This window comes from Macaca mulatta, chromosome 14 (genome assembly GCF_049350105.2).
Source record: "Macaca mulatta isolate MMU2019108-1 chromosome 14, T2T-MMU8v2.0, whole genome shotgun sequence".
In the NCBI taxonomy this organism is placed as follows: Eukaryota; Metazoa; Chordata; class Mammalia; order Primates; family Cercopithecidae; genus Macaca; species Macaca mulatta.
Genome location: NC_133419.1, coordinates 18,415,480 through 18,439,324, shown reverse-complemented (window position 1 = coordinate 18,439,324; position 23,845 = coordinate 18,415,480). Strand labels below are relative to the sequence as shown.

Sequence of the window (23,845 nt, the reverse complement as noted above, 5' to 3'; positions counted from 1 at the left end):
ATGGTAGCTTGCACCTGCAGTCCCAGCTACTTGGGAGACCGAGGTGGATCATTTGAGCTCAGGAGGTTGAGGTTGCAGTGAGCCATGATCGTGCCACTGCACTCCAGTGACAGAATGAGACAGTCTTTAAAAAAAAAAATGCTCAGACCACGTGATGAGCTCTCTAGGCCCACAATGATCCACAGCCCATGAGAGACATGGTTCTCAAATCCTGGTGTCCTCAGAATCACAGGGAAGCCTACTGACAATGCAAATTACCAAGCTCCAGAGAGTCTAACTCTACCAGCCTGGGATGGAGTCCAGAAATTTCAGATGATCCCAAAGCTGAATGAGTCCCGAACCTACACTCTGCAAATCCATGGCTTAGAGCCCCCTGGCTCCCTCTGCCCATCCTTTCTAATCATCCACTTCACAGACCAGTGGTCTGTAACTACCGTGAGGGCTCCTAAGGTGGCACAGAGATGTTTCAGAAGCCCCCAAGAGAAAGGGGTGGCCAAGCCAAGGGTTTACATACAAACACATCTTTTCTTTCGGAATTTAAAGGGTCCCATTAACATCTAAGAGTATGTGTGTGTATGTATATATATGCGTATATATAATTTTTTTTTTTTTTTTTTTTTTTGAGACAAGAGTCTCACTCTGTCTCCCAGGCTGGAGTGCAGTGGCGCGACCTAGTCTCACTGCAACCTCTGCCTCCTGGGTTCAAGCGACTCTCATGCCTCAGCCTCCTGAGTAGCCAGGATTACAGGCATGCACCACCACCCCCGGCTAATTTTTGTATTTTTAGTAGAAATGGGGTCTCACCATTTTGGCCAGGCTGGTTTCAAACTCCTGGCCTCAAATGATCCACCCGCCTCAGCCTCCCAAAGTGCTGGGATGACAGGCATGAGCCACCATGCCTGGCCTTAAATATTTCTTAAGCTCCACTGAAACCCATCCCCTGTCAAGCCTACTGCTGTGACAAGGGGCAGGACTGCTGAGGTTGCTCGCTCACCCTCAGCCAGCGAGTTAAAGGGTCAACTAATGCCAGCTCTTTCCTCTGCGTGCCACAGGGTGGTGAGGTCGAAGCTGCACCGGACCTCACGGCAGCACAGAGCCAAGGAGCCAGGGGCCTTTGGCTTTCAGAGAAGAGAGAAGCAGGAGGCCCTGGAGAGAGTGTCCTCAGCTTCGGTACCGACGCCCTACCATTACCGGTGGGAGCCCCGAGAGTGAGGCCAGGGTCCGGCACTGGGCAGGGAGGCAGGATCCAGAGGACACTGCTTCACTCAGACCAACAGGGAGCAAGGCCCTGCGGGGGCTTTATTTTGACACCACTTTGTTTCAATACAAACAGTCCAGAAAGAAAGTCATGTCCCTCTGGGGGAGGGGCAAGGGGAAGAGTGGTCTGTGTTGCTTGGGAGCCCAACCTACAACCCAAAGGTAGGGGCTGGGCTGAGACTGCCGGTGCGGCGGGGAAGATGGCACCAAGAATGACACAGTGCTTGGCTCAGATGCCAGAGGGTGAGGCCCGCAGCTCTCACTGGCGGGTGCTGTCCAGGCCCCCAAGCCCAGAATGATGCAGAGGAAGGAGCTCAGCCCCAAGAGCCTGCCTCTGCCCCTCACATCCTCTGCTTCCCTGGCCAGCATCAAGCTCACAGCCTCCAGAGTCAAACCACAGCAGACAAGACCCTCCATGGCCACCAACCAGGGGATGAAGGGACAGAGAATGTGGCAGAAGGTCCTGCGGTCCACAGAGACGGCACAGAGGCCTGAGACGATCTTCCACGTGCTTACTGTACAAAGGGTGGCGAGACGGAGAACCCGTGGGTCTCCCGTCTGATCCTGAATGAAACCTTTAGGTACCAGGTAGTTTCCTGTCCTTGGTAATGCCCAAAAGGGCCTTTCCCTCCTTCGCCCTCTCCTGGCACCCAGAAGAGGCCACTGGCAGCAGCAGCAGCAAGTCCGCAGCCTCTTTCCCCAGGGCACGGGTCTACAGTGAACTCCTTCCAGGCCTCCCCATGGTTCCAGAGGATGGAGACCCAAGCCCTCGAACTAGAAGAACCCTAGAGCCAGCAAAAAAAAGCCTTCTACCTTCCACTTTCCCTACTTGAGGAAAGGCTGGACCCAGAATAAGCCATCCTGGGGGAACCCCCTCTCCCAGTGTGGCAGGACAAGTGAGCAGCAGCTGTGGGGGCAGGACAGAAGGACAAGAGTCTAACACACGGAGGGTGGTGTGAGAGGGAATAAAGGGCTCAGTCCACAGGCAGAGGACAAAGGCTGGTACTGACCATTCCCCTCACATGAGTGAGCGCCTCGAAGACCACTCCACACACACACCACACATACAAAGTAACAAATCCTCCCCAGCTTCCACAAGGCAAAGCATCCCCAGCCTGGGAACTGTGGAGTTCTTGTTGCAGTCACCACCGTAAGCCTGAGTCACAGAGCTTGGATCAGTAGGAACCGTAGCGATCCTGGGGGCGAGGGAGGAGAAAAAAAACAAAGTCAGAGGCTCTCTAAGCTGCAGCAACTTCCCAGCAAACACACTGCCTGCCCCAGCACCCCATAGCAAGACTTGGGAGGCAGGGGCTGGACAGCCTGGGGAGGCAGGAGTCCACGGTGAGAGCTGGGGCAGGGGCCACTCAGGCACCCAACAATGGGGAAGCCCTGCCTGGCCTCGCAGAAGCTGGGAAAAGAAGAGAAAGACCGGTACAGGTGACAAGGCCAGGGAAGATCATGGCAGACACAGTGGCATCTCGGAGAGGCCCAGCCCTGCTATGGAGCTGAAAGGAAGGAAGCTGCCCTCCAAGAAAAGAAAATGCCCCTCTCTAGACTCTTGCTTTTGTGTGTGTGGTTTTTTTTTTTTTTTGAGACACAGTTTCACTCTTGTCACCCAGGCTGGAGTGCAGTGGCGTGATCTCGGCTCACTACAACCTCCAGGTTGAAGCGATTCTCCTGCCTCAGCCTCCCGAGTAGCTGGGATTACAGGTGTACGCCACCATGCCCAGCTAATTTTGTATTTTTAGTAGAGACAGGGTTTTGCCATGTTGGTCAGGCTGGTCTCAAACTCCTGACCTCAAGTGATCCCATCTCAGCCTCCCAGTGCTGGGATTACAGGCGTGAGCAACCGCACCCGGCCAAAAATGCTCTTAAGGCTCAGAGGAGCTAGGCAGTAGCAGTGTCTCTATGTGGTGGCGAAGGGCAAACCTCCCAGCACTCCTCACTAGGCCCCACTTCAGCCTCACCTGCAAGGAATTCATCACACCATTGGCCAGCACAGCCATTTTCCCGGCCACAGACTTGACACCCTGCTTAAACTGGGCAATGTCCGCTGTAGGCAGCACGTTCCCCAGAGATACACTTCCTGTAAAAGCAAGGGCAGGGTGACCCACAGCCCAGCAGGAAGCCCTTCCCAGTCACAGCAAGGCCCTCCCGCCCTGCTCCCAGGCCTCGCTTGGTGCCTGCCACCCCACCAGGGCCCTACCTGCTCCGTGAGCTCCATCCATGTCCCCAAAGAGGTCTGAAGAGCTGATGGCATTGCTGCCTGAGAGCTGCTGCAGCCGAGACCTGGCCTCATACTGTGGTGAGGAAAAGGCCAGGCCTGGGGATCCTGGGGCCGAGGACCCAAGGACTCACACAGGCCAGGCCCTCCTGGTGCTAAAGCCCAAAGCAGCGGCAGGGAGAAAGCTCATGCTTCTGCCTGCTGCCTTAGACCTCAAGACAGACAGCCCAACTTACCTCCGCATCCATCTCCCGCCCAAAGAACATGTCAGATGAGATGGCTTTGGCTCCTGCGAATTTCTGACGTGCCTCACTAGACTCGAGGCCTGAGCTCCGGCTCTCCACTTCCCTCCGGTTTGTGGCCCTGAGGGGAAGATGTGGAACAGCTCAGACTCCTCCTATTATCATGAGGGAAGGCAGAGTACAGAGACCAAACAGAGCACCAATGGCCTTTTGGTGATGGGTTACCAGGTCCCATTCTATCTGTGGCTCTGTGACCCTGGGCCCCTCTCCCCTGGTTAAGGAGTCACCCTTCTCCACACCGAGGCCAAGGCCCAGAGAGCTTAGTAACCTGCACTAGGCAGGGTGGAAATACGGTCTGCAGTGGCCTAGGCTCCTGCCCAAAAGCACACAGCTTTGTCAGCATTCAGGAGGCCACACAACTGCTGCTACCCTAATCCTAGTGACAACATGCCTAGTACTACAATGAGCATATGTGTCAGTCTGCCTGGCTTTATACCTACTCTTGTCGTAACCATGAATAGCAAACTGCCCCCTTTACTCTCAAAAGCATCCTGGTGTGGAAAGGGAGATGGCTGCTCTCATCTTGCCATGAGTATGTGGACACTGGGCCAGGTATTTCCGCAGACCCTGTGAAGTAGTTACGTTCCCGTTTAATCAGGGGATAACTCACAGATATTATGTCAACTAAACAGATCCCAGATTAAGATGGAGTAGGGTTTTTAAAATAAGGGGGCTGGAGATATAAAACCCTTGAAAGGAGGTCAGGACTGAAGCATAAAATCAGGCCCCTCCTGCCAGAGAAATGGACCCCAAGCAAAAGCAGCTGCCAGGCCCTCTGTGATGACAAAGCACAACTCAAACCGAAGCCTGACTGCTGCACTGTCTAATGAGGCAGCGCCAGCCACTGGTGGCTATTTACATTTATCAAAAATTAAACTACATAAGAAATTCAGTTGCTCAGTTGCACCAACCACATTTTAAGGGCTCATAGCCACATAGTAGTGGCTACCGTATTAAACAACATAGAGAACATTTCCATCATCACAGAAAGTTCTTCTAGACAGTGCTGCCTTAGACTTCTCTACCTTCAGCTTGTTTAAAAAAAAAAGAAAGAACAGCCCACTCTACCTTTCTGAAACAGGCCGGATGCTTGAGATGGCCACTTCTGGCTCCCTCTCCTCTACCCTGTCCATACCCCAGGCAGCATCTGTATCCCAGCGGGAACCAAAGCTTTCCCCTAAGGAAAAGGGGTTGTCCTTGTACCTAAGGAGACAGTAGAGTGGCTCAGAGAAGCCTGATGAGGAACACAGCAGTCAAGTTTACAGCTAGAAAACAGCCTTACTTTGGGGGTCCAGAGGCGAAAGTACCAACATCGTCAAACAAGTCCAGCTGAGAGCGAGAAGATTTTGCACTCACTGGGGTTTCCTGCTCGATCACCTGCATCTCAGACAGCACGGAGTGGGAGACAGAGCTGCGCAGCAAAGCAGAGCCAGGCCATGAGACCAGTGAATAGACATTAGCATCACTGCACAAAAGACAATAACCAGCGGCTGGGTTCTCCTTCATGGAGCATCACCCAGAACCTTCTGTCCTTACCCGAGCGCAGGGCCAGGCCAGACCCCAAAAGAAGGCTAGCTGTGTGTGGTGACCTGTGAAGCAAACCTCAGAACTCTTTACACATCAGCTTTGTTTATTCAACGTAGGCGTTCCCTGGCCAGTGACCGTCTGCCTGTTATAATTTTATTTTATTCATTTATTTATTTGAGACAGATTCTCACTCTGTCACCCAGGCTGGAGTCCAGTGGTGCAATCTCGGCTCACTGCAACCACCGCCTCCTGGGTTCAAGCGATTCTCGTGCCTCAGCCTCCCGAGTACCTGGGACTATGGTGCACATCACCACGCCCAGCTAATTTTTTGTTTTTTCAGTAGAGACAGGGTTTCGCCACATTGCCCAGGCTGGTCTCAAACTCCTGAGTTCAGACAATCCACCCACCTTGGCCTCCCAAAGTGCTAGGATTAGAGGCGTGAGCCACCGCGCCCGGCTCCTGTTATAATCTTTTATTTATTTACTTATTTATTTTGAGACGAGTCTCACTTTGTTGCCCAGGCTGAAGTGCAGTGGCGCGATCTCAGCTCACTGCAAGCTCCGCCTCCCGGGTTGACGCCATTCTCCCGCCTCAGGCTCCCGGGTAGCTGGGACTACAGGCGCCCGCCACCTCGCCCGGCTAATGTTTTGTATTTTTAGTGGAGACGGGGTTTCACCGTGTTAGCCAGGATGGTCTCGATCTCCTGACCTTGTGATCCGCCCACCTCAGCCTCCCAAAGTGTTGGGATTACAGGCGTGAGCCACCGCGCCCGGCCTCCTGTTGTAATTTTAATAATGTGCACCAGATGCCAGTGGTCTCTGTCCTGGATAACTCCCTGCCTTGTGCACTATGAACCCCTCCTTCGCTGATGGGGTTCACACAGCAAACGAACGGATGAAAGAACGCCCCAGAACCAGGGAAAGGAGCATGACAGCATCAAAGGATGAGTTCTTCATCATCCTACTATTAAAAAAAAAAAAAAAAAAAAAGCCGAGCAGGTGGCTCACATCTGTAACCCCAGCACTTTGGGAGGCTGAGGAGGGCGGATCACAAGGTCAGGAGATTGAGACCATCCTTGCTAACAAAGTGAAACCTGTCTCTACTAAAAATACAAAAAAATTAGCCGGGCGTGGTGGTGGGCACCTGTAGTCCCACCTACTTGGGAGGAGAATGGTGTGAACCTGGGAGGCGGAGCTTGCAGTGAGCCCAGATGGCACCACTGCACTCCAGCCTGGGCGACAGAGCAAGACTACGTCTCAAAAAAAAAAAAGCACCTCAAAGCACAAAGACTGGCCTTATGCACTAAGACCTAGAATTGCTGTCTGGTTCTCAAAAAAAAAAAGGGGTGTAGGGTTGGCAGGCAATACAGTACAATTCTTGACGCCTCTCATTCCTCTGTCAGGCTCCACAGGGACACTTTAAGGATTAATTTGATTTAAACCAATTCATTTAAAAATATCCATAGCTTTTAGCTAGAAGAACCCCAAGGAGTGATTATTTTGCAATAGGGCTGAGTTGGGCCAGGCGTGGTGGCTCACACCTGTAATCCCAGCACTTTGGGAGGCCAAGGCAGCCAGATCACCTGAGGTCGGGAGTTCGAGACAAGCCTGACCAACATGGAGAAACCTACTAAATCTACTAAAAATACAAAATTAGCTGGGTGTGGTGGCACATCCCTGTAATCCCAGCTACTTGGGAGGCTGAGGTAAGAGAATCGCTAGAACCCAGGAGATGGAGGCTGTGGTGAGCCGAGATCACACCATTACACTCCAGCCTGGGCAACAAGATTGAAACTCTGTCTCAAATAAATAAATAGGGTGAGTTGGGTTTAAGTAAACAATTGTTGCACTGCTGAAAAATTGTTCATATCCCTTAACCCCTCGGTCATCCCTTAACCCAGTCAGTCATCCTTTAACCCCTTGGTCATCCTTTAACCCAGTCATCCCTTAACCCAGTCAGTCATCCCTTAACCCCTTAGTCATCCCTTAACTCAGTCAGTCATCCTTTAACCCCTCAGTCATCCCTTAACCCAGTCATCTGTTATTCCAGTCATTCCTATGTGACTGAAGCAGGGAAAGGAAGGAGTTTCAATGTCCTTTCAAGTTAAAATTTTATCCTCTGGCCGGATGTGGCTCACAACTGTAATCCAAGCACTGGGTGCCGTGGCTCACGCCTATAATCCCAATACTGTGGGAGGCCAAGGCAGGCAGATCATTTGAAGCTAGCAGTTTTAGACCAGCCTGGCCAACATGGTGAAACCCCGTCTCTACTAAAATACAAAAATAAGCTGGGTGTGGTGGCACATGCCTGTAATCACAGCTTCTCAGGAGGCTGAGGCAGGAGAATCGCTTGAACCTGGGAGGTGGAGGCTGCAGTGGGCTGAGATCACACCACTGAACTCCAGTCTGGGTGACAGGGCGAGATTCCATCTTTTAAAAAAAAAAAAAAAAAAAAGCCAGGAACGGTGGTGCACGCCTGTAATCCCAGCTGCTTGGGAGGCTGAGACAGGAGAATCACTTGAACCCAGGAGGTAGAGATTGCAGTGAGCCAAGATCGTGCCACTGCACTCCAGCCTGGGCAAAAGATTAAGACTTTGTCTCAAAAAATAAAAATAAAAAACCATAGCAGCCAAACATGGTGGCTCACACCTGTAATCCCAGCACTTTGGGAAGCCAAGGCAGGCAGATCACCTAAATCCAGGAATTTGAGACCAGCCTAGGCAACATGGCAAAACCTACAAAAAATACAAAAATTAGCTGGGCATGGTGGCTCCCGGCTGTGGACCCAGCTATTCAGGAGGCTGAAGTGGAAGGATCGCCTGAGCCCAGGAGGCAGAGGTTGCAGTGAGCCGAGATCACACCATTACACTCCAGCCTGGGCAACAGAGCAAGAATTTGTCTCAAAAGAAAAAGAAAGAAAGAAAACCACAGCAAACCCAGTGGTTCTGAAACAGGATTTTCTGCTCAAACTGAGGGCATTTGAAATGTGGGTGGATACTTTAGGGTATTACAGGGAACACAAATGGCATCTCTAGACAGGGATTAAGGAATTAAGGATGATACTAAATGCACCTCAATTCTCAGGGAGGTCTGGAAAAATAAACTGTCCCATGACTCAAAGTGCCATCAAGAAAAACCACCCTGGTCTCTTGAAGATACTGAAACAACACCTGATCCTGTGTTTCATTCATACACCTATTCACTCATTCAACTTACTGAGCACATACCCACTATGCCAAGCACTGTATTAGGGACAAGCCAAGCGATCTATTCAGACTTGGAGAAACAACAAGCCTAGAATCCCAAACTGCTGGGAAGGCCCTGCAATGGTTCCCAGGAAACAACGGCATCTCCCTGCCACACCGGGAGCTGAGCCTCACCTTCGGGATACCAAGCCCATGCCCAACCTCTCTGCCTGCTCTCGCTTCTTCCCTTCCAGATTCTGTAGCTTCTTCTCCTCTTTCTTACGATCAATCTGGAGCTCCTGGTAGGCCAGACGCATGGAGGCGACCCTTAGAGGGAACAAAGGTGTCAGTGGCCACCCATCCTGACCTGTCCAACCTACCCACCCACCAAGCCCTGCACGAGCCTGAGGCCCCAGCAGCAAACACTCACATGGACTCCTCCGCCTGCTTCTTGGCATCGGCTGCCTGCTGCTCACGGAGCTTCTCTGCTACCTGGGCCTGCCGCTCAATCTCACTGAAGCTCTGGCTGCTCACCTTCTGGGCCCCGAGGCCTTTCTTGGCACCCAGCTGGGAAGAGAATCATGTCAGGGGCCTTCCCAATCACACTCTCCTCAGACCCCTCCCAGGCTCGGGCACTGTAGTCACACCCACAAGGAAAAGGCCCTTCTTAAAATTTAGGGTAAAAAATAAGAGCCCAACCAGCATGGCCAAGAGAACAGTGCTCCGCTGGAACAGGGCATGGGCAGTTCACACAGCCCCGGCAGAGCCCAGACCTGAGGATGCCAGTTAATGCTGACAGGGCCGAGTATGTGCCAAGCACTCCGCCAAGCACTAGATGCGCTCCCTCTCACCGACCCCTCCCAGGAGCCCTTGAAGATAGGCTTTAAATCCCTTTAAATCTTTAAATCCCTTTCACAGGCGAGGTTCAGAGAAGCACAGTACCTTTGCCAAAGTCATACAGCTGGTGAGTGGTAAGGTCAAGAGGTGAACCCAGGTAGCCGGCACCCAGCTCCTAACCTTTCTAACATACCACCTCTCCCCACCTACCCCTTTCTTAGCTGCTGCTGGCTTCTTCTTGCCAATGATGGAGCTTTTCAGTTCTGCATGAGAAAGGGGGTAGGCATGAGCTAAGACAAAGGCAGCTCAGAGGCAGTAGCTCCGTCCACACCATGCAGTTTCATGGCAATAGCTCCTAAGAACAGCTTCAGGCAGGGGAAGGCAAAGCTGCCAGCACCAGCTCCAAACAGCGGTGTCCAAGCCAAAGATAGACGTGGCTGGGGTATTTACTGGCGCCCAGCAGAGTGAGACAGGAACCTAGACCTGAAGCACCAAAGACACTCAAAGTCCCTGAACCAAAACAAAGACTGCGAGGCAGGGAGCAGACGGTGAGCACCAGGCTCAGCTCCTAAAGCAGGAAGCTGCGGGCGGGGCCTGGGCTCCCCAAGCAGCTGTCAGTTACCTCTGGCAGGAAGGGCCCCTTTAGCTGACAGATACATGGACTCTGGAGGAGAAACAGACTTGTGGCTAACAAGAGGCCCACCCCAGAGCCTCCACAGAGCTCTCAAGCCCAGCGGTCTCTATGAAGCCCTGCTTCAGACCAAGCTATGCCAGCCTTCTCATGGATCAGTCTGACAGTCACTCTACTGGGTTCCAGTCCCAACCCCCAAGAGTCAACAGAACAAACCGAGGTCAGCAAATTGACTGTTCACCCTGAACCAAGTCTGAAGGACACTAAGGAAAATGTAGAAAAGAGTTAAAGGACAGGCTGGTGGACTGGCTGAGAAAGAACAATGTCATCTCCAGCTATCGGCAGCTCAGAGCTGTCCCTCCACCCTAGGAAATGCACCAGACAAGCCAGCCCTGCCTCAGAGCCCAGGAATAGGTGTCCAGTCTCATGCTGGCCTCCCCAACACTTTGGCTAGACCCAGCCCCACACTCAGAGGCAGACCCCAGGCCTTATACACCAGCCCACCCAGATTCATCAATTCAAAGGGCTTGGCTCTAAAATCAGTGTTGCAGCCACCATTTCAATCACAGTCCCCACTCCAGAGAGGTCAGACACATGCTCAGTCTCCTGTGGCCTCTGTCCACACGGCCAGGCAGCAGGAACTCTGAAAAGAACATTTGAGGTCCACCCTCTCCCAGCCACCCCACGCCCGCCCACTAGCATACTGACCCAGTGAGGCTTTGGGTGAGGTGCCAAGCAGGTCTGTGTTGGGACCATGCTCCGGCTCTGTGGATGCAATGGTAAGAGTTAGAGATGAGGCTCCTAGCTTCCTGCAACCTCCCCTTGAAAGAAGTGATGGGACGTGAGTCAGTGGCTTTCCTCAGCTTGCCACCGAAAGATAAAAGGAATATCTACCACTTCCTCTAAGGATTAAAATGAATCCCAGCCCACGCAAAGATACAGGAGGATCCCTGCTCCTATTGTCATAGCCAGATGTCCCCTTCCAAACCCTGAGTCCTCTCCTAGGACCAGGGCACCTGGTTGGAATCTGGGCTGAACTCACGTGCCAGGCCACTGCTCTCTGCAGACGGGGCTGGCTGTTGAGTCCCTGAAGGCTCAGTGGCTGGCGCATCCCAGGCAGGAGGCTGAAAAGGAGGCCAGATAACAGAAGCCTCGGTGAACCGCTCCTGTAACCAAGGAGCACCAAGACCTACAAGCACCTTGTGGGCAAGAGATCGTACTTCAAGCCCATGAGGAAAGGGAGTGGAGGGGAGCAAACACGATCACAGTTGCTACTCACAGTGGAAGAAAGCAGGAAAACAAGCAGCCCCCACCCCAACCCCTTCACTATTTACTTAAAGCAAGAGCCCATTCTCCTAAGTTAAAGACAGTTACCTAACACCACCTAGGCAGGCACAGATCTAAAGGTTCCTCAAATACAAATACATTTAATTATCACTACAACCCCTATGAAGGAGCTATATCTCCATTTTAGAAACTGAGGTTTTGACAGATCGAGCGACTTGGCCACCATCACAGAAATGCTGAGTAGAGAACAGGAATTGAAGCCAAGAGTCTAACCTCAGCACCCAGGGTCAGTAAAGAGGAAACCCTCCTCAAAGGGTGGGGTGGGGAGGAGGGAATCCTTTCACTGTCCCCAAGCACAGCGCCTTTCTTGTAAGGGAAGAATCCAGGAAAACTTGTTTGGGGCCCTAGACACCTCTTGAACCTTCAAGAAGCTGCTCCCGTTCCCCACCAGCCCAGTTTATAGGAGTCTATTTCTAAGGAGGTCTACACTGCACCCCCATTTATGGAGGAGGAAACACCCAGGCCTACCCAGCAGGAACAGCGGACTCCATACATTCCAACTCAGTGGACTTCACACATGTGTCCGAGACATCACATCAAAGCAAATGGAATCTATAGCCATGATCACAGAAGGCCTTGGCCTTGGTAAACTGCTTGTCAAGAACAATTGGGAAAAACGTTCCTTGTGGGCACTCACTTGAGTGTGTTCTGTGAAGAAATCAGAGTCCTTCTTCTCCGGGGAGTGATTAGGAACGGCACTACTTATGTTGTCTATCCAAAGCTAGAAAGGAGAAGGCACCCCTGAAACACAGGGCTCTGAATACTCCTAACCCTCCCACCCCAGCCCCAAGAACAGGCACTTACATCAGTGCCGTGCCTAGCCAGGGCCGCACTCCCCAGCTGCCGGATCTTCTCCCGGTACATCTGGGCAGCTCGGCTATTGTATTTGGTGTTGGCATCATTGGCTGTGCATCCATGTTGGCGGAAAAAAGCCGTCTGGAGAGCAAAGAAGAGAGCAGCGCGTGCTACAGGTGATTCTCAAGAAGGAAATGTGTTGGCTGTAGGAGGCATCCCCTTATGACAGTCGAGTTATTATCTATACAGGATGATACATGCTACTGACACTGGTTTTTCAGAGATACAGTTCCTCGAAATTCCTGCAAAAAAACACCTTGCAGCCTGCCATCCTCTGATATGACTGAAGCCCAGGCCTCACTGAACCCTGCCTGAGGACAACATACCATTCCCAGCCTCCCCATCCTTCATCCAGGGCAGGCCCACAAGACTCAATGACTGTGAAGGCTCCAACTCCTGAGGCTTTTCCCCAAGAACACCTGCCCAGTTTAATTGGAATTTGAAACCCATTTAAGAGAAGCTGTGACCAGTTTCGAAGTTTTTAGAAAATGGCTTATGGTGGTGTTATAGAACAGAGAACCCTCTGAACAGGGAAACCGAGAGGGCCTCTTAGGGAGTCGTGCAAAGTTAGTACCCAGGCAGAAGAATGGAAGGTGGGGAAGGTAGAAGGAGCTTTACCGCATTGGCATTCCCGCCGACCTGCATACACCTCAGCTGGAACCAGTTCCAGTTGGAATCCAACTCTGTGGACCTGTGTACAAGGGCTGCGTCTCACCCACCAGCAGATACCAGCAGAAGGGTTTCCCTGGCGGCCCGATACCTGTCACTTGGTCTCAGGCTGCTGTAGGCACTCAGGAAACATTAATCAGCCATCACCCCATTTCCTCCACACTACCCTGCCCATGAAAACTTTGCTCTTCATTCATCTACTCCAAAGAGTACTAATTATGTCCCCAGATCCGAAAGGAGGTCACGTTCTCAGGCACGCACCCCTGGATTTGGCTTTCCCCTAATGGATGGTCACAATTTCACTAGAGACATATTGGGCCAACAACATATCAGCAACAAGGTCAATGCCTCCCTTTCCTCCCAACCAACGCTCAGAGTCTCAAGTCTGACCATCAAAAAACAGCGAGTTTTGGCCCAGAAGCGGAGACGGACCGCCTATGTGCCAAGGAGCCCACACAGGTGGTTCCCTCCGGCAGGAGGCTACCGGACCCTCTCGGCCCAGAGGCTTCCCGCTGAATTCAAAGCGGTCCAAGTCGAGGCAGCCACTCTCCCTTGTTGCCCACACAGCCCTGGCCGGCCCGGTGGAAACACGGCAACCGCGCGGAAACCCAACCTGATGAAGCTCAGATGGACGCCCAGGGAGCGGTGCACCCCGGAACAGTCAATGCACAAGAAAACACCATACGTGATGCTGGCCCAACTCGGATTCTTGGCGCCGCAGTCGAAACAGGCCTGGGTGGAGGAAGCGATGAGCGAATGATCAGGGACCCCGAGTAAAGGCCAGGCGCAGACACCCCAGAAAAACAACCCACCTCCGCCCTTCTCCCTCCCTCAGGCCCCAGCGGGACGACAGACTCCGCGCTACCCCTGCTCACGCACCTTGTTGGTTGGAACTGCGCGAAGCCTCTTAAAAAGAGTCTGGATTTCGGTCTTGTTCGGCTCCGCCGCCATTTTCTCTCCTTCCCAGACACAACCGCGACAGACGGGTCCCGCCGCGGGCCAATCCACGGCGGGGAGGGCGGGCTCACCAGGTCAGCCTTAGCTGTGCCCGGGCCAGCCGAGGAGTGGGGTGATTGGGGCCCGATCTGGACCAATGGGCAGCCGGCAGGACGGGGACAGTGACGTCAGCCGCGGCCGTAAGAATCAACGACGCGCCGGGCCAATCCGCAGCCGGGACGGAGCGACGGCGGGCGAACCGGCCCAAACCTCCTCGCGCGCACAGCCCCCAACGCCTCAGTCCCCAGGTGGAGTCGCCCCTACGCCGCGCAGGCTGCGGGAGCTTGGGGGCGGGGACCCCCACTCCAGCCAATTACAGATCGATGAGTAAGGATTAGGCTGCCCAAGTGCTCCTCTTCCCTCCGGCCTGAACGGGCAGACGTACTGGCCGGCCTCTCGCCCAGCCTCCAGCCGTTCTCGGCTCACAGCAAGCCTGACAGCGAGTCCCCTCCACCCCAGATTAGGATCTCAAAACTCCAGAGCAGGTACCAAGCAGGCAAACCCTTTTCCAACCCCGGCTCCATAACAGACGCTAGGCCTCTCTCTAGATGCCTTCTGGAGGCCTGGCAAGGGTGTCCTATCAAAAAAATGCACATGAGCCCGACAGTGGTTTTTTTGTTTTTGTTTTGTGTGTGTGTGTGTGTCAAGTTTTAATACACGCTAGAACAAGCCACAAAAGAGGGTGCTGCTAGGCCGGAACTACACTCACCCCAAGCCCACCTCAGGAACCCCAAAGCAGAGGTCAGGAACTGAGTTCACAGCTCCTGGGGAGGCCCAGGCACCGCTGAACCCTGTCACTTCTGACCTCCCATCTTGCCCTCAGCCTAGACTCATCCCTCCCTGCCAGTTCCTTCCTAGACAAAGGCCCCTCCCCTCCCTGGGTCCCAGGACTTCCTCCCTCAAGGGACAGAGGAGCAGCAGGGGAGCGACGGTTCAGGGCCCTGAGGGTCTGGCTCTCCAGGAGAAGCTGGGCTCTCACCCAGGGTGGGTAAGCATCGCAGAAGGGCTGTCAGGACACTCAGGCGCCCACGCACTCCACGTAGTTGGCAGGGTACAGGCCAATGCGGCCACTCTGCAACTGGCCTTGGCACCAGCCCTGCTCGTCCTCCTCACTCATCTTCAGCAGCTCCTCCCCTGAGGGAAAGGGGATTGGTCACTGCTAGTGGCCCTGGCCCAGCCCATTCCTGCAACTGGGTCAAGGACTGAGGGGGATGGTGTGGTCCCAGAGCCCAGCTAGCAAAGACATGGCTCAGACAGAGGCAGGTCAAGGTCAGCAAGCTGCCCCACCCCAGACCCCGAATGCAGCCACCAGGCACCAGCTGTCTGGACCTGGAACAGCTGAAGGGCCAGAGGACTGGCCCTTAAGAAGTGGGTATTTGGCTTTCCTTTGTGACATCCCTGCTCAGGCGGGTAAAGCAGAGACCGACTGAAGCTAGGAAAGGGGTCCCAGGGTACCTGCTCGGAAGCTCAGCTCATCAGCTTCCTGGCCAGCATAGTCATAGAGTGCCCGCACCCGAACCCCGGTGGCAGCCTTCCGGGGACTCTCTTCATCTGACCACTCCTCATCCTGCCCTGTGCTGGAGAGGGCAGGCAAAGGGAGCAGCTCAGTGTGCAAGGAACACGGGGCTGGAGATCTCACCCAGGATCAGGGCAAAGGCCTCCCTACCCCCAGAGGCACCTGGGAGAGGCAGGTGAGGTGCTGAAAGGTTCTAGCTCTATCTCGCCATGCGGGACTCTGAGCAGAGGCAATTCCTGCCACACGCAGCTGATTTAAGGCATAAACGAGAGGGAACGTGGGAAATGCCTGGCAAATCTAAACCACCGTGAGAACCGGTATCATTACAACTACTAAGTAGTCCCTCAGGTCCCCGGCACCAGTTTTCAACCCATTTCAGGTGTGAAGGGAATGAAACCAAGGAGAAAGGAGTGGAGGGTGGGAGGCAGAGCTGTTTCTTTGCCACAGCCACGCTCCTGGCTCTCACCCTGGGGACCCCGGGGACTGGGGTGGGGGTGCGGTGCCATCTCTTGTGGGCACGATGCTGGTCAAGGTAACCTCATCAGGGCTCCGGCCACCCTTCTCTTTCCGACTGATTGTCCTCTGTGTGTCCAAGGACCACTCCTGTGGGGACAGTGCTTAGTCAGGTGAGGCCATCCAGACCACCTTCGCTTACTTCACCCCTAGCCCTGGCCGAGCTGAGTGGGAGCCCATCCCACCTCCCAGCCCCACCCCGCCTGGAACACATGCCTCAAACTGTGGCCAGTTCATGGCCATGCCTGGCCCGTGGGTGCTGCGCCACCAGCGCAGATCCTCTTCGTCACTGGCTGCCTCGATGCCCTGGTGCAAGTCGCGGTGGAGTTCATGGAACCTATGGCCCAAGGCACACCCTCAGTCTAGGAAGTCTAGAACCTGCATCCCTCAGTCCCAGCCAGGGCCTAGGGGAGATGGAGGAGACCCAGTACTACCCCAGATCTCCACGCCCACTAGGCAGCCCATACTTCTCACTGCTGGAAAGGTCCAGGTGCTGGTGTAAGGTGAGCAGCATGTCCTTGAAGAAAAGAAGCCGCTGGCGCTCGGCGGCCTGGCAGGTCTCAAAGGCCTGCTCCATGTCTTCCATGTAGCGTGGAGTGTAGCGATGCAGCTCTGCCAGCGTCTGCTCATACTGAGCTTTTGTCTGGGTGGGAGAGGAGGGTTCTGGTGAGGACCAGACCTTCTTCCACCCAGGACTCCACCAGTGTTTACCAAACACTGCCATGGGCTGCTAGACCCGGGGTTAGCCACTAGGGGCTATCAGTCCTAAGACCCAACTCCTGCCCTCAAGAACTCCAGCAGCCTAACAAGGGAGGTGACATCAGGTGCAGCGGATAAAAGAGTGTGGTGAAGACTGAAATGAGGTCAACCTACAGGAAAGGATGGGAGATACCAGAAAAGGCTTCCTGGAGGAGGTGGAAACTGCAGCATCTCAGGATGGTAAGGATTTGCATATGCAGAGCTGCAGGAAAGGACACCAGGCAGAGGGATACTGTGCAAGGAAAGAGCTGGAAGTTCTCAACTGCTGAAGTCATCCCAGTGCCTGAAACTCCATTTCTTTCCCTAGGTAAAGTATCACCTTTTGTCGGGTTCCTCCTTTAAATGATCATCTAGAGAGAGGGTGGCAAGTGAGGATTAGGGTAATAAGAGTGCTGGGGACTGGACAAGGTGTTCAAGGAGCAAGACTCATTCAGGAAGCCATGCCCTGGGCGGGAGCCAGGGCTGGTACCTGAGGCCCGTACCTTCTCGGCCTCCTTGGCACAGCGTTCCACCCGTTCCTGCAGTTTGCGCAGCTGCTCCTGGGAGACGGCGCTGTCTGCCTTCGCATGGCTCTCCCTTGTCTGGGCTGTCTTCTCGTCCTTCCGGGCTGCATGGTAGCTTTTCTTGGAAGCCTCAACCTGGCATGTATGGGGACCACGCTGGACCCTGGATGCCACACCCTGGCCCCCTCGATCCCTGGCAGACCAGGAAGGAGCCTGCCTCAGATACCTCTCCCACCCAGCCTCACCTCCTTCAGCCTCTTCAGCCAGGGCTTCTGGGCCTTGCGGAAGCCGTCCTCAGCCGCCCGGCTCTCGCGGAAGCCACCCAGCACAGGCCGGTGGAAAGCCCCCCGCTGCCAGGCGCGCACCCGCTCACTGTCCTGCCCTTGCAGCTTCTCCCGAACCTCCAGGTGCAGGGCGCTCAGCCGCTCGGCCGCCGTGAAAAAGGCATGCCAGGCCTTCTCCAGTGTGCCATACTGGGGGCCTGCAGGGAAGGACAGGGCTTGGGCCAGTCCTGGGTACCACCCAAAATAAGCCCAGCCCCTCTCACTGGGTACGAGGCATGGAGGCATAGGGTGCAAAGGTGAATGACAACCCTGTCAGCTGGGCTTATTGAATGCAGACCGTGTGCCTTATCTCACTGAATCCTTGTCTCAGCCACCACCGTGAGGACAGTGACATTGCCAACATTGAACAGGCAAAACACTGAGGCCCAGAGAAGTGAACTCGCTCAAAGCATTATGGCTACAAGAGGAGCTGAGGGCCGGGTGCAGTGGCTCACGCCTGTAATCCCAGCACTTTGGGAGGCCGAGGCAGGCGGATCACGAAGTCAGGAGATTGACACCATCCTAGCTAACACGGTGAAGCCCCATCTCTACTAAAACTACAAAAAATTAGCCGGGCGTGGTGGCACGCGCCTGTAGTCCCAGCTACTTGGGAGGCTGAGGCAGGAGAATTACTTGAACCCGAAAGGGGGAGGTTGCAGTGAGCTGAGATCACGCCAGCCTGGGCGACAGAGCAAGACTCCATCTCAAAAAAAAAAAAAAAAAAAAAAACAGAGGAGCTGAGATTCAAACCCATCTGTTGCATAAACACTACACTCCATTGCCTCAAAGGAAGAGCCTGTGTGTGCCCTCGAGGAAGACAGCTTGTTGCAGGGTGGAAGGATCCATGCTCCCAGTCAGAGGGCCTGGGCTCAACCTTCAGCACTTCCTAGCTGTGTGCCTTTAGGCAAGTCCCTTAGCCTCTCTGAACTTCTAGTTCCTCCTCTAGAAAATGCATAAAACAGGCCGGGTGCAGTGGCTCACACCTGTAATTCCAGGACTTTGGGAGGCCAAGGAGAGAGGATCACTGGAGCCCAGGGGTTCAAAACCAGTCTGAGCAACATAGCAAAACCCCATCTCTACAAAAAATACAAAAATGAGCCAAGTGTGGTCCATGCCTGTGGTCCCAGCTATTCAGGAGGCTGAGGTGGGAGGATCGCTTGTGCCTGGGAGATGGAGTTTGCAGTGATCCATGATTGTACCACTGCACTCCAGCCTGGGTGACAGAGTGAGACCCTGTCTCAAAAAGAAATAAATAATTAAGAAAGGAAAGAAAGTCAGACGCAGTGGCTCACACCTGTAATCCCAGTACTCTGGGAGGCTGAGGTGGGTGGATCACCTGAGGTCAGGAGTTTGAGACCAGCCTGGCCAACATGGTAAAACCCCTTCTTTACTAAAAATACAAAAATAGCCAGGCATGGTGGCGGGTGCCTGTAATCCCAGCTACTTGGGAGGCTAAAGCAGGAGAACCACTTGAGAGGCGGAGGTGGCAGTGAGCCAGCATCGTGTCACTGCACTCCAGCCTGGGCAACAATAGCAAAACGTCTCAAAAAAGAAAGGAAAGAAAATGGGTAAAACAGAACCATCTCTGCATGGTTGTTGGAACTATCAAAGTAACTCATGAGCAGCCTTTGTAAACTCTTTAATACCAGAGCCGTGAGGATGACCAGGAGGATCTTCCCTTTCTAAGGGAGGGTAGACATGGAGGCCTCAAACTTCCCACAACACGTGCAAAAAAGAAGCTGGCCCGACAGTCCTGCACTCAGCTGCCCTCTGCCCCCTGCGAGGGCCTGGCTCACCCTTCTCCACGGTCCCCCTCCACTTTCGGGCCCAGTCGGCCAACTGCTGGGCATAGGCCTTTTCGATGCGGGCACGCTCCTGGAAGCAGCTGACCAGGTCCCCGCATAGCCGGTGCCCGTCCTCCACCCGCTGCACCGTGCGCCTGTAGTTGCCAGCCTGGGCATACAGGAGAAGGGCGCTGTCACCAGGGAAAAGCCTCCTTTTGGGCTGGGGCTGTCAGTTGGGCTCCTCCCCTAGACAAGGAGCTGAGCCCAGGACCCAGCTGCTCACCTCCCAGAAACTGCCCCCTAAGGCCTCCCCTCCAGCGTCCTCTTCTGGAGCCATGGTGTCCCCGCAGCACGGAATGGTGGCGGATTTGGGGCTGTGGAGGGCAGAGGGGTAAGTGGGAAAGCTGGACATACGTTTTTGGGGATAGGAAAAGACCCTCTGTATACCTGGGCCTCACCCCACCGCCTTCCCCACCACCCAAGGAGCCGTCAGAGCTAGGACTTAGCAGGCAGGGCGCTGAAGACCCTAAGAAGGGCCAGGATGGGTGAGGATGGAGTCTCAAAGCTCTTCCTCTCGCTGCTCTGCCCTTCCCCTCCTGCCCCCCACATACCTGGGGCCTAGAGATCACTTCAGGGACCTGGGTGTCCGACTTTCAATGCTGCCACCGTGACTCTGCCTTGAAGGAGAGCAGAGTGAGGGTGAGGGTGGGGACCTAGAGCGTCCAGGGCGGTGCCCAGCACCCCCGATATAGCAACTGCTGTCAGAAGCGCCAGATTCCAGGGAGGAGAATGCCAGACGGGTCACACGATCCAGCCAGGGATTAAATGGCAGGCGGGGGTGGGCGGTGGGCAGAGGGCCCCACTCCCCCAACTGCGGATGAGAGAAGAAGACTCCTGCCCAGGCCAGGGCCTCTGTTGCCTTCCCTTGAGTGACAAGATGACCCCATTACCCAAGAGGCCAAGTCAGAGGGTGCCTGGCCACATCCCAGTAGCTCCCTGTACTGAGGAGGGCATGAAGGGAGCCAAGAGGCCTGGCTTCTGTCTTGGCCAGGAAGCCTGAACAAGTATGTGTAACTGTCTCCTCCTAAGGAGGCCCCAGCTCCCTCTAAGATGGAACTCCTCTGTATGCTCAGCTGCCATGCCAGGGCTGGTGTGAAACCCAAACCAAGCAATGCACCAGAAATACGAGGGGCCCTGCAGTCACACGAAGATACGCATCTCAGTCCACACATCCATTGAGGGCCTACAGGACTCCATGGGGAACACACAACCCAGGCCCACCCTCCAAAGGCCTGGCGTCCAGGGCAGCGTGGAGAAGTGAGAAGCGATGGCCAGCTATAAGAATGTTCCCCAGACTGGGTGTGGTGGCTGATGCCTGTAATCTCAGCACTTTGGGAGACTGAGGTGGGTGGATCACCTGAGGTCAGGAGTTTGAGACCAGCTTGGCCAACATGGAGAAACCTCGTCTGTACTAAAAATAGAAAAATTAGCCAGGCATGGTGGCAGGCACCTGTAGTCCCAGCTACTGAGGAAGCTGAGGCATGAGAATCACTTGAACCTAGGAGGTGGAGGTTGCAGTGCGCTGAGATTGCACCATTGCCTGGGCAACAGAGTGAGACTGTCTTAAAAAAAAAAAGTTCCCTAGAATTGCAGAGGCGGGAAGGCCAATTCCAACCCCAGAGCCACAGCCCCAGGGACTCAAGGACACAGTGGCATGTGGCTGCTCCCCGCCTGCCTCTGGGCAGGGTCTCAGCTGTCCCCAACACCGACTGACTCACAGACCCTAGAAGGAAATCACTTCCTCTCTGAGCAAGCCCAAGGGACATAGCCAGACCCAGGAGGACAGTGTGTGCCCTTTGTCCCCAAAGCAGGGTGCTGTCACAGAGCTTCCTCCAAACTCATGCACCTCTGCTCCTCCTTCAAACCTCCAATTAAGGCATCTTCTCCTCAATCACTTCCCCTGTTCCTCTGTCCTTGCTCCCATAGCCCCGGGTGACCCTTCAGCCAGGGCATATAATCCATGGAGTTGTGGCTGACAGGACAGTGTCTGTCTTCAGTCACCGACAGAGGCTTCCGGGATTCTCATTTGTGTGTCCCCACAAGCTGGAATCAGCAATAATTAGTTAAGTGAGAAAACAGGTGATGTCCACCTGGAGCGCAGGAAACACACCGGCTCCAACAGCTGTGGGAACACTTGGTGCAGGTGGGCTTCCCCCTCTGCTAACAGGAGGCAGAGCTGGGGCTCCGCGGAGACCCAGGCAATGGAGATGCCCACCAGGGGCCTCACGAGCTCGTCACTTGGTTCCCTCTGGAATCTGTCCTGCCTGTCCAGAGAGGGCCTGACAGGGCGATGGAGAGAAAGAGAGCTGCCGCCATGAATCACAGGGCTCTGGAGCCTGCCCCAGTCCAGCCTCAGGAGCCTGGGGCCCCTTGCCTGTTCCAGCCTCCGAGTTCCCTGCTCCCCAGAGAGCTGCCCCCCACCCCTTCCCTCTCTCTGGCCCCAGAACAGAGCAAGCTGTGTGTACTGGGCTGGCACAGCTCCCTCCGGCCTCCCAGAGCAAACACAGGCCCAAGCCCCGGGTGCAGCCAGGCCCCACAGCCGCAGCCTGACCTCTCTGTGGTGGGGGGGAGGCTTGCACCTTGGCCCCTGTTGAGGAGGTTGGCACCCTGTGCCTCCTGAGCTCAGCAGAGACCCAAATCAGTCCCCACCACAGGCAAGAGCTCAGAAAGCAGGTAATGCAATCTTCCCAGCCCCGGGAGCCAGCACGCTCGGCTCCAAGAGGTCTTCGTGGGCTTGGCAGGTTCTCCTTGCAGCTGCACCGGCCAAGGTAGGGAGTCCCTGGTTCAGGGAAGACCCCCTCTCCCTACCTGAGGCCTGAAGGTACCCGGCCCCAGACCAGCCCTAACCCCTTCCAGAAGCTGGGGGCTTGCCCCTGGTAGGGAGCTCAGCCATTCTGCCCGGCCCATCCCTGGGACCTGAGTCACAGGCTGCGCCCTAGGGCTTCTTCCCCTGGCGGCCCCTCCCGGTGCGCCCGCAGCCCTAGGATTTCAGGACAGAGCCAGGGGGCGGGGTCAGTCGGCTGGTCCGGAGAGGGGCAGCGAGGTTAGAGGGGCTGGAACCAGAAGCCAGAGCTAGCCAGGAGGTCAGGAGGCTGCGGGAGGGGGTGGCGCAGCCAAAGCGGGAGGAGGCAGGGCCAGGGAGGGGCATAACAAAGGGGCACTTTTGGAAACCCGACCTGCCGGCCGGGGTGCCTTCTCCCAGATGACGCACTCTGAACCCCAGCCTTCACTGCAGAGCTCGGCGCCCAGGGGCTACGCGCCTCTGGCCTCAACCCTTATAGACCGCGCCCCTCTACAGGACCCCTTGCCGCCCGGAGCTGCATAACTCGGAGCCCGTGGAGCCACGCGGAGTGGCAGGGCCAGGCCTAGCCACCGAAGCTCTAGGACTTCTTGGCCAAACTTGTTGAACTTGGTCTCGGCGGGGGTGGGGCCACCGATCACTGCCAAGGGGAGGGGACACCCCCTGCCCGGGCCGGCCTCGCCGTGGGCTCCAGATGGTGGCCCCGGGCAGCGGACCCAGGAATCGGGGCTCGCAGCAGAGGGCGAGGGGTCGCCAGGGAGCGAGGACCTTCTGGGGCCCCGGGGCGTGCGGGAGGCGAGCGGATGGGGGCCCTCGAGGGGCCCCTGGAGATGGCTCAGCCCTCCAGCGACTGCGCCCCCTCCCCCAGGCGGCCTGCGGAATTGCGGAGCCCGCGGCGCCGCAGATGGGACGGCCCCTCGGCGCGGCTACGGCCCTTCCCGTCGGCACGCAGAGCGGGGTGGCCGGGGGCTCCCTGGGCGGGAGTCGGCTCCATTGCAAACTTCAGAAGCCGGAGCAGGACAGGGCGGGCTCGAGCCACTGCACCCGCTGCCGCGTCCCCGCGCGTCCCCTCCAGGGCACTCACCGCGTCCTCCCTGGGCTCCTCGGCGGGTGGGGGTCCGGCCACGCTCCGGCCCGAGTCCTGCCGCTCCCGGGCCCGCGCCGCAGCCTCCCGGAGCGCGCCGGGCCCTCCCCCGGGAAGCCCAGCCCCCGCCCCCGGCCCCGCCCTCTCCTGGCCGCCGCTGCCCCAACCCCACGCGGCTGGGCGGCGGGGCTGCGGCGCTGCAGGGGCAGCGGGGCTGCGGGGCTGCGGGGCTGCAGGGGCTGCGGGGCTGCGGGGCTGCAGGCATCGCGGCGACCCGCGGCTCTTGGGGTGCGGGCCGAGGTTTCTCTGCTCCGCCTGTGTGCGGAGTGCCTGGGCGGGCTCCCCAGGGTTGCACCCCGGTGCTGCAAGGAGCCCGATTTCGGCTTTACCCCTCCCCGACCGTTGCAGAGGCTGGGAGACCCGAGGGAGCAAGAAGGGACCGGGCCGGCACGGGCAGCCTTGGAGCGGGGCCGGGGGCTGCACTGCCTCACATTTTTTGCTGAGCACAGCCTGTTTAGAAATTGGCTCAGGCGAGCCTCACAACCACCCCTTGTAAGCATTAGGATTCCCACCATACAGATGCAAAAACTGAGGCTGGGAGGCTTTTCAGAGGTTTGCCGAAGATTTCCCTTTAGTCGGGCAGGGCTGGGACTCCAGAACCGTGCCCTACCCTG

General features: G+C 55.8%; 3 protein-coding genes across 16 annotated transcripts in view; 1 reads left to right on the top strand and 2 right to left on the bottom strand.

The window, feature by feature from the left end:
* The window catches only part of CSTPP1 (centriolar satellite-associated tubulin polyglutamylase complex regulator 1), a 229,590-nt gene extending 224,936 nt beyond the window's left edge, over positions 1 to 4,654 (top strand). For both annotated transcript variants that reach the window (XM_015114200.3, XM_077960900.1), the window contains one exon: positions 1,053 to 4,654. In XM_015114200.3, coding sequence (XP_014969686.1) covers positions 1,053 to 1,212 — 160 coding nt within the window. In that variant the 3' untranslated portion in view covers positions 1,213 to 4,654. The remainder of the gene's footprint in view (positions 1 to 1,052) is intronic.
* ARFGAP2 (ADP ribosylation factor GTPase activating protein 2) lies at positions 1,261 to 13,821 on the bottom strand. Of its 7 annotated transcripts, none has more exons than XM_077963057.1 (17): positions 13,713 to 13,821; positions 13,447 to 13,565; positions 12,739 to 12,855; positions 12,114 to 12,274; positions 11,947 to 12,030; positions 11,005 to 11,086; positions 10,671 to 10,727; positions 9,954 to 9,995; positions 9,542 to 9,594; positions 8,925 to 9,061; positions 8,690 to 8,821; positions 5,066 to 5,194; positions 4,852 to 4,986; positions 3,718 to 3,844; positions 3,464 to 3,557; positions 3,225 to 3,343; positions 1,261 to 2,453 (listed from the first exon to the last, which is right to left on the bottom strand). In XM_077963057.1, the coding sequence occupies exons 4-17, from the start codon at positions 12,171 to 12,173 to the stop codon at positions 2,433 to 2,435; spliced, it is 1,272 nt and encodes a 423-aa protein (XP_077819183.1). In that variant the 5' UTR covers positions 12,174 to 12,274; positions 12,739 to 12,855; positions 13,447 to 13,565; positions 13,713 to 13,821; the 3' UTR covers positions 1,261 to 2,432. The 7 variants fall into 7 exon arrangements, with proteins under 7 accessions (XP_077819183.1, XP_077819178.1, XP_014969839.2 ...); XM_077963052.1 differs by having other exon boundaries at positions 11,005 to 11,128; positions 12,114 to 12,245; positions 12,783 to 12,855; XM_015114353.3 differs by having other exon boundaries at positions 12,114 to 12,245; positions 12,783 to 12,855.
* Positions 13,822 to 14,202: 381 nt separating this feature from the next.
* Positions 14,203 to 23,285, bottom strand: PACSIN3 (protein kinase C and casein kinase substrate in neurons 3). 7 transcript variants are annotated; one of them, XM_077960889.1, is made up of 12 exons: positions 23,172 to 23,257; positions 19,839 to 19,904; positions 19,511 to 19,601; positions 19,240 to 19,396; positions 17,366 to 17,601; positions 17,100 to 17,255; positions 16,326 to 16,501; positions 16,075 to 16,195; positions 15,812 to 15,948; positions 15,508 to 15,594; positions 15,285 to 15,406; positions 14,203 to 14,963 (listed from the first exon to the last, which is right to left on the bottom strand). In XM_077960889.1, the coding sequence occupies exons 3-12, from the start codon at positions 19,562 to 19,564 to the stop codon at positions 14,848 to 14,850; spliced, it is 1,362 nt and encodes a 453-aa protein (XP_077817015.1). In that variant the 5' UTR covers positions 19,565 to 19,601; positions 19,839 to 19,904; positions 23,172 to 23,257; the 3' UTR covers positions 14,203 to 14,847.
* Positions 23,286 to 23,845: the final 560 nt, after the last annotated feature.